General features: G+C 41.2%; 1 protein-coding gene across 2 annotated transcripts in view; it reads left to right on the top strand.

The window, feature by feature from the left end:
• LOC108700876 (hepatocyte nuclear factor 4-alpha-like) overlaps nucleotides 1-5663 on the top strand; it is a 60277-nt gene extending 54614 nt beyond the window's left edge. For both annotated transcript variants that reach the window (XM_041575815.1, XM_018234905.2), the window contains exons 4-10: nucleotides 443-549; nucleotides 1539-1694; nucleotides 2687-2774; nucleotides 3450-3602; nucleotides 4514-4750; nucleotides 4934-5059; nucleotides 5495-5663. In XM_041575815.1, coding sequence (XP_041431749.1) covers nucleotides 443-549; nucleotides 1539-1694; nucleotides 2687-2774; nucleotides 3450-3602; nucleotides 4514-4750; nucleotides 4934-5059; nucleotides 5495-5637 — 1010 coding nt within the window. In that variant the 3' untranslated portion in view covers nucleotides 5638-5663. The remainder of the gene's footprint in view (nucleotides 1-442; nucleotides 550-1538; nucleotides 1695-2686; nucleotides 2775-3449; nucleotides 3603-4513; nucleotides 4751-4933; nucleotides 5060-5494) is intronic.
• The last annotated feature ends 8209 nt before the right edge of the window (nucleotides 5664-13872 follow it).

Here is a 13872-nt window from a genome sequence, read left to right on the forward strand (position 1 = left end):
AAGCATTCTGGATAACAGGTCCCATACCTGTACTTGATCCCAACTAAGATATAATGAATCCTTATTGGAAGCAAAACCAGCCCATTGGGTTTATTTAATGTTTAAATGATTTTCTAGTAGCTTTAGGGGGTTATTTACTAAAATCTGAATTGATCTCATATTTTATTTAAAAAAAAAAAAAAACAACCAAACTCCCATGTCAGATTTGACCTTATTTATTAATAAAAATGACTTGAATTAATCGGATCACGGAAAAAATTTGATAAAGTCAAGCGAAAACCCGAATCACTCAAATTCTTCGGGCTTTCCTGAATCGATTGATTTTTTTTGGAGTTTTTAAATGAACCATCCCTTTTAAATGACGTGTATGGAGACAAATGTGTACTTGTTGCCAGACTGATATTCCAAGGTTCTTTGATTCTATTTTTTCTCTCTCCTTCAGCCGTACAGAATGAGCGGGACAGGATAAGTACAAGGAGGTCGAGTTATGAGGACAGCAGTTTACCATCCATTAATGTCTTAATTCAAGCAGAAGTTCTTTCCCAACAGGTAACGGCACATTCTGAGATGTTTAAAGGTTTTTTACTGATGCATTAGGTATGATAGCCTGTTTATTTCCCTGAGGGTAAGGTAAGAAGGTGACTAATTTACTATGCACAGCTTCTCTGTTTATTTTTATCTATACATATGGGAGGAGGGAGGTGCCATATTGATTCCCTTAGACAGTACAGTATGAGGGTATAGCTTATTGTGTGCCCAGAGCATTCCTTCTCTGTATATTTGTATTTATACATATGGGAAGGAGGTGCCATATTGTTTCCCTTAGACAGTACAGTATGAGGGTATAGCTTATTGTGTGCCCAGAACATTCCTTCTCTGTATATTTGTATTTATACATATGGGAAGGAGGTGCCATATTGTTTCCCTTAGACAGTAAAGTATGAGGGTATAGCTTATTGTGTGCCCAGAACATTCCTTCTCTGTATATTTGTATTTATACATATGGGAAGGAGGTGCCATATTGTTTCCCTTAGACAATACAGTATGAGGGTATAGCTTATTGTGTGCCCAGAACATTCCTTCTCTGTATATTTGTATTTATACATATGGGAAGGAGGTGCCATATTGTTTCCCTTAGACAGTAAAGTATGAGGGTATAGCTTATTGTGTGCCCAGAACATTCCTTCTCTGTATATTTGTATTTATACATATGGGAAGGAGGTGCCATATTGTTTCCCTTAGACAGTACAGTATGAGGGTATAGCTTATTGTGTGCCCAGAACATTCCTTCTCTGTATATTTGTATTTATACATATGGGAAGGAGGTGCCATATTGTTTCCCTTAGACAGTACAGTATGAGGGTATAGCTTATTATGTGCCCAGAACATTCCTTCTCTGTAGGATTTGGATTAAAAGGAATGCAGAACAGAGAAAGCTTAGGAAGGCAAAGGAAACAGCTCAGCAGCAGTTGTGCAAAACATTAAATAGAAACTGGATATATTCATATACTCACTCTGATTATTTGTGATCCCTGCAGATAACCTCCTCAGTGGGGTTGTTGAACACAGACATAAGAGGCAAGAAGATCGCCTGCATCACAGACGTGTGTGAGTCCATGAAACAGCAGCTGCTGGTTTTGGTGGAGTGGGCAAAGTATATTCCGGCTTTCTGCGAGCTTCCACTGGATGACCAGGTGCGATACTCTCATCATACAGAACTGGATATGTAGGGGGTGTCTGGTGGTTAAAAGGGCCCTCTAAATTGGGTTTCCGGATAATAGATCCTATACCGGTTTGGAGATGCTGAACCTCTGGGGTAGTATAACGAGTTCAGTATTTATAGCCAATCTAGCCAGAATGTTTAGGCTTTTGTTCTCCTTTCCTAACAAACAGATACTGCTTTCAACAGCGATTACGTTTTAACTTTAAACACCCTTCAAAATGCGTGATGAATGTCACATTTTGTTTTGGGGGCAGAGTTCCCCTTTAAATCTACATCTTAAATGTAGAATAAAAAAGTGTGAGTGTACCATGCCCTAATCTCACTCTTTGCAGATCAAAGTAGTAACAAGATTCCCTATTGCCATTGTTTTAGGACTAATGATTAAGGCTCAGGGCACACGCTCAGATTCGGCCGGCGACAAATCTCCACTTCTTCGGGGTGACAAATCTCCCCGAACTGCCTCCCGCCAGCTAGAATGTAAATCACCTGTGAGATGGCACTCGGAGCGTTTCGTTTTACGAAGTCGCATGAAGCTTCAACTTTGGGCGACTTCGGAAAACGAAGCGATCCGAGTGCCATTTACATTCTAGCTGGCGGGAGGCAGTTCGGGGAGATTAGTCGCCTGAAGCGACTAATCTCCCCGAATCTGAGCGTGTGCCCTGACCCTAAACCTATGTCCTTCGTAGATTTTTTTTTTTAGCCAAATTGAATTTGTCGAATCTTTAACCCTGTGTGTGATGCTTCCAATTCTCAGCAGCAGTGATGGGACTGCCTTTGATTTTTATTGTCTTGCCTTTATGTTGGCTTTTTAAATATATAGGAAAGACTTTCTAGTAGAGGTGGGGATGATATACCATATTTATTGTATAAGTAGAATTCTATAGAACTTTACTCGTAACACACAATAGTTGTGTGCCCAGAGCATTCCTTCCCTGTAGTTAAATGTCTCTCTTATATTGACAGGTGGCTCTGTTACGGGCGCACGCAGGGGAACACTTGCTTCTTGGCGCTACAAAGAGGTCAATGATGTATAAAGACATTTTGCTTCTTGGTAAGACATTGGTATAAATGATTTACTAGCGGAAATGTGAGTGTGTCACACCAAGACACTTGTAGCAATTCCAGTTGGCCCACCAACATCAACTGGCAAACTCTCATGGTTCTAGTGTGTCATACTGTGTCATTGGACTGGAAATTACATTGATTTATATATATATAATTATTAAAAGAGAAGGAAAGGTTAAAACTAAGTTTATCACAAAGGTCTATATAAATAAACCAGTAAACCCTCAAAGTAATGCTTTGACTCTGTCAAAAGAAAACACAGCATTTCTTTCCTTCTATTGTGTACTCATGGGCTTCTGTATCCGACTTCCTGTTTTCAGCTTAAACCTCCAGGGCTTGGGCTTGAGCATGCTCAGTTTGTTCCCCCTGCTGTAATCTGAACTCAGAGCTATAAACAAGCAGGGAGAGACTCGAGCAAGTGATGTCACAGCAAGCTAAAATGGCAGCTGCTAAACAAACAGAGAGTGTCTAGAGCTGTTTACACAGCTATGGGAAAGCATTCTAAAGAATAAAAATGGAGTTCTAGTTTGCAATATTGTGCTTATCTATTGGCAATAAACTGCCTTTGTAGCTTTTCTTCTCCTTTAATTGCTTAGAAATATGTTTAGCAGTTGCCTTACAGAACACTAACATCGTTTTTTTTGTTGTTCCTCCTCGATAGGAAATGACCGAGTCATTCCTCGGAATTGTCCAGAACTCGAAGTGGGCCGGGTGGCAGTGAGGATTCTGGATGAACTGGTTCTTCCCTTCCAAGAGCTTCAAATCGATGACAACGAATACGCGTGCCTGAAGGCCATCATATTTTTTGACCCTGGTACGGATGACTCTTAAGCTGGCCATAGATGCAAAGATCCGATCGTACGAATCTTCGTACGAATCTTCGTACGATCGGACTTTCCCATCTCCCGACCCGCCACTAACCATTCAGATCAAAGTCTTACCAGTCAGATTAGTTAAAGAACAGATCAGCAATGTTCTGCCCCTGACAGCAATTGTACGAAAGTTATGTCCAACCAAAGCTAGTGACAGTCTCCCACTGAAAATCGTACAATCAGCAAAACACGCAGAGATATTATCGGCAGCCGACGGAAATTTTCTAACCTGTCCGATCGACCAAACGACCGATCTCCGCCGGACGAAAAATGTCGGGACTCTCCACACACGGTTCGAAAATCGAACGAATCCTCGATTCGTACGATCGGATCTTTGCGTCTATGGCCATCTTAAGGCAGTTTTCAGACCCCTCATTTTAAGCCCACCAACGTTTAGTCAGGGTCTCCACGTAGACAAGGTTACTATATATTAGCACAGCAAAGACATTTTACCCTCCCTATAGGCTGGGACTTCCAGGGAGCACCTGAAAGGAAACCTCATCCTTAGTCTCCACCTTCAGAGGACATGAGACATTTGCATCTTTCTCCAAGGGGCATGCTTTTATATAAATGATGTTGGATATGTTCCTACACCAGAATGAGTAAAGTAGTGCTAGAATCATCCTGGTACATCTTGAACAGGCACCATATACCCCCTATGCCACACATCTTCAATGATGTCTTGTATTTTATGTTGTTTCCCCATCCACCTATTCTATTAGACTTACTGGCTTTAGCTGAGCTTCTAACACTATCTTCCCTTTTCTTCTCACCCCATTTCTAGAAGCAACTCATATGTAGACTTCTAACATTCCCTACATTCTGTATGTCAAAATAATCTATGGTCTTTTAGATGCCAAAGGTTTGAGCGATCCAACCAAGATCAAGAGAATGAGGTACCAGGTGCAGGTCAGCCTGGAGGATTACATCAATGATCGGCAGTATGACTCGAGAGGAAGATTTGGGGAGCTCCTTCTCCTGCTTCCTACGCTACAGAGCATCACTTGGCAGATGATCGAGCAAATCCAATTTGTTAAGCTCTTTGGGATGGCCAAGATTGACAACCTGCTGCAGGAGATGCTCCTTGGTGGTGAGTATGATATGGTGTGGTATATTCTAATACAAATCCATCCCAATGCGAGTCACACTGGCGCACCATAAAACAGAACCTAATATGGTCTTTTACTTTTGAGCTACTGCAGTTGTTGAGTTCTTCTTTGACAACCTGTATCCATTAATTTTGGACTAATATATCCATTTAACTTTCCATCAGGTTCTGCGAATGAAGCGCCACACACCCATCACCCTTTGCACCCACATCTGGTTCAAGATCATCTAGCAACCAATGTTATTGTAGCCAACAACACTCTGCCGGCCCAACTTCATAATGGACAGATGTGTAAGTACGTTTACGTTTCCTTTCATGACCACTGGTCTATGTTGACTCAACAATCTCATACAATCACCTCACACAAGTGCCTCGGCCCTGTGGAACAGACAGACTTCCTTACAATTCCACACAAGTGCATTGAAGCCAACAGTTGGAACTGGATCAAGTCCTGTGTTTGAGGATCACAGTGTTTGACAGGCAAGAGTGTTGAGAAGACTAGGTCCTCCTGAAGCCGGGAGAGTACATCATTTGTCCCACAGTCAATTCAAACCTTAACATCTGAAAGGGGGCAGATATAGAATAATAGGTGGACCCCAAATTTAGTGGTCCTTTAATACATATTCAAGCAAAATGTTGTTATAAAGTTAGTGGAGAGCAGATTAACTAGGTGTATGAGTGGTTGATAAAAAAAAGATAAATTTTATTCTTTATATATTTTTTCAGCTACCCCAGAGACTCCCCAACCTTCCCCACCTGCGGGCTCAGGGGCAGAGCAGTACAAAATCGTACACGGAGCCATTGCATCTGTCAACAAACAGCCAACCTCCATTCCACAATCGACCATCACCAAGCAGGAAGCCATGTAGGAAACGGTCATTGTCCATATGGAAAGATTAGGGGCTATGGCTAATTCATCAACATCAAAGGAAGACCAGCATCAACAACAAAAACTTGGTTAATGGCCATATCCCACAACAAACTTATAAAAATTCACCTCTTTGGGACATTTGTGAAGAAGGTCGAGTGCAGATGAGAAATGGGGAGTTCTAGTTCTAGCTGCCAGAGTTTTTTTTTTTTTTTTACAGTTTTTTGTGGTTGTTTTTTTTTTTTGTATAGTTAGCTTTTTAGAATTCTATTGCAATTGGATATGTATAATACATTTTAAGTAAGGAAATATATGACATGCTAACAGGGAGATTGTATGAGATGCCATTAGTCCTATAGCCAGGTCTACAAAGCCAATGCATCTCCTGTAGAAGCCAGTACAGGGTTTAAAAGTAATTCTAAAATATTTTTTATTATATTTATCTTTTATTCTGTTGTTTTAATTTTCTTTTTCAAAACGTTCATAAATGTAATTTTGGAGGTAAAAAAAAAGTAAGTATATATTTATCTTACTGAGTGGACTCCTACTATAGAAACTGATGTACAGTGCAGTGGGCAGTTCTAAATGTTTGCTTTAAAAAAGCATCATGACCGGTGTGGTTAGCTCTCGGCAATAATTCCATTATGTTCTAACCTTGATCTTTATAACTGAAATGAAAATGTCATCAATATATCGTAGCTATATTGGAGTCAAGGAAAATGTCATCAATATATTGTAGCTATACTAGAGTCAAAGAATATATCACTGATATATTGTAGCTATACTAGAGTCAAAGAAACTGTCATCGATATATCGTAGATAATGTCATCAATATATCGTAGCTATACTAGAGTCAAAGAAAATGTCATCGATATATTGTAGCTATACTAGAGTCAAAGAAAATGTCATCGATATATCGTAGCTATACTAGTCAGTCGAAGATAATGTCATCAATATATCGTAGCTATACTAGAGTCAAAGAAAATGTCATCGATATATTGTAGCTATACTAGAGTCAAAGAAAACATCATCTATATATCGTTATAATGGAAACAAATATAGCTCTGCCCTAATCTCTAATTGTTTCCATAAAAACAAATTGCTAGAAAGAGTATTTTGTAACGTACATAAATATTTCTGAAAATGTTTTCTGCCTTAGAAGTTAATATTTAATATCACTATTCATTTCCCTAAACAATGGATCAATCTGTGTATATATCCATATATTTACATGGATATTTCGGCAGAACCGAATGCAAACCCTAAAGGTCATGTTACTTTCGAACAGCTGAAAGCAGCGGGGGTTTTTTTTGGGATTTGCACTCAGATCTGAATTAGGGTTCACATTCAATTCTGTATTTGGATGAATATCTTGTGGAGGATTCTGCCCGGATTTGGTGCATCCCTACTAAACAGACTTAACACACCATATATTTTGGTGAAATGGTTTTGCGGATATTTGTGAATGTTACAAAATATTCTTTCAGCCGTCAGTAGTTTTATCTTGCACAGATTTTTAAATGCGGTTTCATAACTGACTATTAAATTCTTGATTTTTCACTGCCGTCAAACCCTACATCCCCATATCAGATGTCCTGATTGGTGAACCTGAAAGGGGCTGGGTCTTACATGAATATGGGCTGGGTCAAATCAGGTCATACATGGCCGGGGCCTAGTGTTTGGGAATTTGCCCAAATGGGGAATGTCAGGGGTAATATTAAACATATGCACAGAATGTACCACTGCCGCAGCCTTACAGTGGCCATAGATGTTACAATAACTATCTTTCCTGGAAAGATTGTTCATTTCAATACACAAGTGTAGAGCTGACTCTGATCAGATATACAGATAGAAACAATAGAATTCTATATGTATCTGACGATTCAGCATTAACAATGGCCGAAGTTCAGGTGACTTCAATGGCGCCCCATCAAAAGCCGAACGATATTCAAGTCTTCTGCCGATATCAGACGACTCGGCTCCCACTATACACTCACCGAATATTGTACCTTTAGTGCTGTTTACTAGTCCACGTGTAAATAAAAATGATAGTTTTAGTAATTTATTCCCCAATGAGTGCACTGCTTAAATTATTTTGTACATTGTGATGATTACTGCAAATTGACAGTTTTCAATGGAAATAATTCTGAGCCTTGTTTTTTTTTAATTATGCAAGTTTTTAACGTATTTCTTACGCCTTTTCTCTATTAGTAGAGACACACACACAGTGCAGAAGTATAGTTTATTTTATACCCACTTTTCCTTGCATTTTTATATATAAAGGTGGGAGGCACCGTATTGCTTGCCTAGTTAGAGACAGGACTTCCGTAGTGGTTTGTTTGCTGTCAAGTGCCCTAGCTGATTTCAATACGGCAACTCTCATGCAAATAATAATATGCCCTGCCCTTATCATGTACTGTCTGCATTAGGTAATATAACAAACACCCATGCTTACACATGTGTCTTTATAGTAAAAAAAAACTGTATATTTTACATGTAGCTCTTTGGCTAATTTTTGATAGTCTTTAAATGGAAGAAAATATTCCTGCCTATAGTTTATTATAAAAATAAACTCATTATTTTATAACTCTAAGTATTGCTGGTTTTTACTCTAAACATCTGAAGGTTATATGAGGATGGTTCCATTTGGGGATCAGATAGGATCTGTGCAGCCACTGAGACAGAATGCTCTGTTATACAGATAGCTAGAATCTCAGCTGCCATAAAGCAGGACAGGACTGCTGCTTACAATGGGGATCAGATAGGATCTGTGCAGCCACTGAGACAGAATGCTCTGTTATACAGATAGCTAGAATCTCAGCCATAAAGCAGGACAGGACTGCTGCTTACAATGGGGATCAGATAGGATCTGTGCAGCCACTGGGACAGAATGCTCTGTTATACAGATAGCTAGAATCTCAGCCATAAAGCAGGACAGGACTGCTGCTTACAATGGGATAAGATAGGATCTGTGCAGCCACTGGGACAGAATGTTCTGTTATACAGATAGCTAGAATCTCAGCCATAAAGCAGGACAGGACTGCTGCTTACAATGGGGATCAGATAGGATCTGTGCAGCCACTGGGACAGAATGTTCTGTTATACAGATAGCTAGACTCTCAGCCATAAAGCAGGACAGGACTGCTGCTTACAATGGGGATCAGATAGGATCTGTGCAGCCACTGGGACAGAATGTTCTGTTATACAGATAGCTAGAATCTCAGCTGCCATAAAGCAGGACAGGACTGCTGCTGCTTACAATGGGGATCAGATAGAGTCTGTGCAGCCACTGGGACAGAATGTTCTGTTATACAGATAGCTAGAATCTCAGCTGCCATAAAGCAGGACAGGACTGCTGCTTACAATTGGGAACTAGCAAGAGAACATTTTTGTGCAAACTTATTAGTTTACCTTATATGGGCAACAAAAATATTCGCTAGCCTTTTCCCCATCCTTACATGCGCCACTTCTATTCCTTGGTGCAGGTGTGAAAGTAAAACCATGATGCCTGCGGGTTCCCGATGTTCTTGCGCAAATCGTTATCTTTATAGCCCAGGGGAAATATCAGAACTGAGCAAATATTGCAGCCATAAATATCCGTCCCAACGGCTGTAAAACTGAGCTGGTGGCAAATCAAAATCCGGAGACGTGGCAGTGCTGACTCAGTGGTTCTGTGCCAGGGTGTTACTACCCCGAGAAGGATAAGCACGAGTAATGGTTGATAATCTCTGGTTGGCATGGATACTAATAAAGTAGGCACAGTAATAAGGCCACGAAACACTGTGTGTTACATTATACATCCCAAGTCTGATTCTTACTATTACATATTACACTGGGTTATAGTCACTGACAGCCCCCCATTTATATCAGTCTGGGCTCTGGGGACTATTATTATTAAAAGGATGGTTCACCTTTAAGTTAACTTTTAGTATGTTATAGAACGGTCAATTCAAAGCAGCTTTTCAATTGGCCTTCATTATTTATTTTTTATAGCTTTTTTTATTATTTGCCTTTTTCTTCTGACTCTAGCTTTCCAATGGGGGTCACTGACCCCATCTTAAAACAAATGCTCTGTAAGTGTAACTATAAGTTACCCTGGTGGTCCAGTGGCTTACCCTAGTGGCCGGTGGGGACGCCCGCCGCGCTTCCAGCAGGAACGCACGTGTCCTCTTTCCTCCAGCACCGTTTTCCCCTATGGCGCGCGCAGCGTGCACGTCCAGGTTTCATAGGCGCAGTTGCGCCGGCGTGATGACCTCATCGTGCTGTGGCGCGAAATTCAAATTGTATAAAAGGGGATTTATGTGTTTAGGACTTTGCCCGTTGTTAGGTTCTATTTGATTGTTCCTGGGTGCTTTAATCTTCGTGATTCCAATTGATCCTCTGTGTATTGACCCTTGCCTGCCTGTGACTACTCAAATTTCTCCTATCCTGACCCTTGCCTGCTGTGACTACTCTGAACTCTCCAATCCTGACCAATTGCCTGTCCACTTACTATTCTTCACTCTCCAATCCCGATTCCGGCCTGCCTGTTCCACGCTGTGTTATCTGGCATCTTCCATCCAGTATCCTTGGTGAGACGACCGTGCCTCTTTGCTCGTCCAGAATCATTAGCTTAGCTCCTCTCTCAAATAAGACTACTTTTTATTACTCATCTTTCTACTCAGACCCTCTCCTATTCATATACCAGTGACTTATTGAAATAAAAGCATGGCTGCTAGGGTTATTTGGACATTGCAAACTGAAGAGCTGCTGAATAGAAAGCTAAATAACTCAAAAACCACAAATACTAAAAAAATGAAAACCAATTGCAAATTGTCTCAGAATATCACGCTCTACGTCATACTAAACATTAATTTAAAGGTGATCAACCCCTTTCACATGTATTTTTAAAGCGCCAACACTATAAGGTTTGTCCGGCAAACAGTGACCTTGAGGGGGAGAGAGGGACCCAATGTTGCTGCACTCGGGGATAGGAGATAGTGCTGACTCACACAGGTCACTAGGCCAGTGGAATAACAAACAGTTTGTATTAACTTTCCCCTGAATAAACAGCCCAAACTGCCGCTTTTTAGCACAAGTATTAACAGGCTGGCAGATATATGTGTAACCAGCACAGTTGGGGCAGAGACACACAGTCTGATTCCGGGAGATTAGTCTCCTCTTCTTCGGGGCAACTAATATCCCCGAACTGCCTTCGGCGGGGAAGAGAGTAAATCGCCAGCAGGATGGTACTCGGATCTCTTCGTTTTCCGAAGTCGCCTCACGAGCAAACTTTGGGCCGGCTCTCCCGCCGACGATTTACATTCTAGCCTGCAGAGGCAGTTCGGGGAGATTAGTCGCTCAGAAAAAGAGGAGATTAATCGCCGGGCGACTAATCTCCCCGAATCTGCCTGTGTGCCCTGACCCTTAATCGGATCACTTCGTTTTCTAAAGTAGCCTCACGAGGAAACTTCGGGTGACTTCGGAAAACGAATCGCTCCGAGTGCCATCCCGCCGGCGATTTACATTCTAGCCGGCGGGGAGGCAGTTCGGGGAGATTAGTCGCCCACTTAGAAGAGGAGATTTGTCGCTGGGTGACTAATCTCCCCAAATCTGAGCGCGTGTCTCTGCCCTAAAGCCGGAGCGTTCCGTGAACCCCCAACATAGGGGTAGATTTATCAAAGAGTGAAGTTAGAGATCTCCAAAGTCCGCAGAGAAAAATACCGCCTCTCTCCATTCATTTCTAAGGGATTTTTAAAGGCGTATTTATCAAAAGGTGAACTTTCACTATCATCCCTTTGATAAATACGCCTTTAAAAATCCCATAGAAATTAATGGAGAGAGGCGGTAATGTGCAGACTGTGCAGATCTCTAACGTCACACTTTGATAAATCTACCCCTTAGTTCTATGCTATTAAAGGGGAAATATACATCCAGCTATAATCTGGGCAAGAGAAGGAATACTCCAAGCATGTGATAAGCTACACTTGCACTGAACTAAGGGAAACAATATGGCAGCTCCTGCAAATGTATTAATTCAAATATACCGAGAAGGAATGCCCTGCGCACGTAGTACACCAGTGGTTGCCCAATTACGGGGTTTTCCCCCCTAGGGGGGACTGAAGGGCAGGGTAAAGCTGGCCATAGACTATAAGATCCGCCACTATTAGATCCAAACGGATCTTTCCCTGAAATGCAGGGCTATATTCGGAACGTTGGGATTACAACGAGGAGCAATAGACTCCGACGGGTCGATCCCCTGAAAAATGAAACTTTCCCGATCCATATCGTGGCCAGATATCGATTGGGAAGACCTGTCGGAAGTCCCCATACACGGGAGATAAATTGCCGAATTGGTCTAAAGGACTGATATCGGCAGCTTTAATCTGCCCCTCTATGGCCACCGTAAATCAGATTTACACCATAAAGGGCTTGTTCACCTTTCAGCTAGCTTTTTTGTATGACGTAGAGAATGATATTCTGAGACAATTCGCAATTGGTTGTCATTTTTTATTATTTGTGGTTTTTGAGTTATTTAGCTTTTAATTCAGCGGCTCTGCAGTTTTCCGTTTCCGCCATCTGGTTGCTAGGGTCCAAATTATCTTAACAACCACGCATTGATTTAAAGAAGAGACTGGGATATGAATAGGAGAGGCCTGGATAGAAAGATGAGTAATAAAAAGTACCAATAACAAATAAACTGTAGCCTTACGGAGCATTTGTTTTTTAGATGGGGTCGGGGACCCCCATTTGAAAGTTGGAAGGAGTCAGAAGAAAAGTGCAAATAATGAGAAAAAATTCTCCACTATGTTCCTAGATAGGGTCAGTGACCCCCTCCAATATGACAGCTGGAAAGCCAATGCCTTTTTTCATCCCTCTGCTTGTTATTTTACACTTTTTTTTAATATTAGGCCTCTTTCTCAAATGGCCAGCAGAGGGAGCTCCAGACATAGGATCACTAATGGGATATAAAACAAATAGTCATCATGGGGCATAAAGTATATTTTAGAGCCATGTTCCCTTATATTTGCATTTGAGTCTTGCCCTCCCCACTGACAGAGGCATTTTTGAGAGAGTAAAGTACAGTGGTGCCCCTGGTGCTGTGGCTTTAGCTTCCTATGGACAATGACTCATTCAAGATAAACAGTATGGCAGCTCCTTTTATTTGGCATGTCCTGTGCAGCCTGTCATGTGATCTGTGTGCTGGACAATACATGGGAGATAATCCTCCTCACATAAAATACAATATACAGTCTCTAGGCTGCACCACAATCATATGATAAGATTATTGTGTCTCTGACGAGCCCAACGGCAACATCCTCGTATTTCCTACATTGTTTGTCTCTGGGTGAAAATAAATATCAGAAAATGTGACATACTTGGAACATACAGAGAATGAAATCTGAATTCCCTGTATAACTCAGCCTGCAGCCTTGTGCCTTTATATGGTCACAGAACAACCCCTCAGTGACTTCTAATATCCTTATCATTTACAATAGGGGGTACATTATCCCTTATTATACATGAGTGATACTCAGAGTTCCCTGTATAACTCAGCCTGCAGCCTTGTGCCTTTATATGGTAACAGAACAACCCCTCAGTGACTTCTAATATCCTTATCATTTACAGTAGGGGGTACATTATCCCTTATAATACATGAGTGATACTCAGAGTTCCCTGTATAACTCAGCCTGCAGCCTTGTGCCTTTATATGGTCACAGAACAACCCCTCAGTGACTTCTAATATCCTTATCATTTACAATAGGGGGTACATTATCCCTTATTATACATGAGTGATACTCAGAGTTCCCTGTATAACTCAGCCTGCAGCCTTGTGCCTTTATATGGTAACAGAACAACCCCTCAGTGACTTCTAATATCCTTATCATTTACAGTAGGGGGTACATTATCCCTTATAATACATGAGTGATACTCAGAGTTCCCTGTATAACTCAGCCTGCAGCCTTGTGCCTTTATATGGTCACAGAACAACCCCTCAGTGATTTCTAATATCCTTATCATTTACAGTAGGGGGTACATTATCCCTTATAATACATGAGTGATACTCAGAGTTCCCTGTATAACTCAGCCTGCAGCCTTGTGCCTTTATATGGTCACAGAACAACCCCTCAGTGACTTCTAATATCCTTATAATTTACAATAGGGGGTACATTATCCCTTATAATACATAAGTGATACTGCTAAAGGGCTGTGGTTGCCTTGGGCTGGTACAGAAGCACAAAACATCATGTACAAC

This window comes from Xenopus laevis, chromosome 9_10L (genome assembly GCF_017654675.1).
Source record: "Xenopus laevis strain J_2021 chromosome 9_10L, Xenopus_laevis_v10.1, whole genome shotgun sequence".
In the NCBI taxonomy this organism is placed as follows: Eukaryota; Metazoa; Chordata; class Amphibia; order Anura; family Pipidae; genus Xenopus; species Xenopus laevis.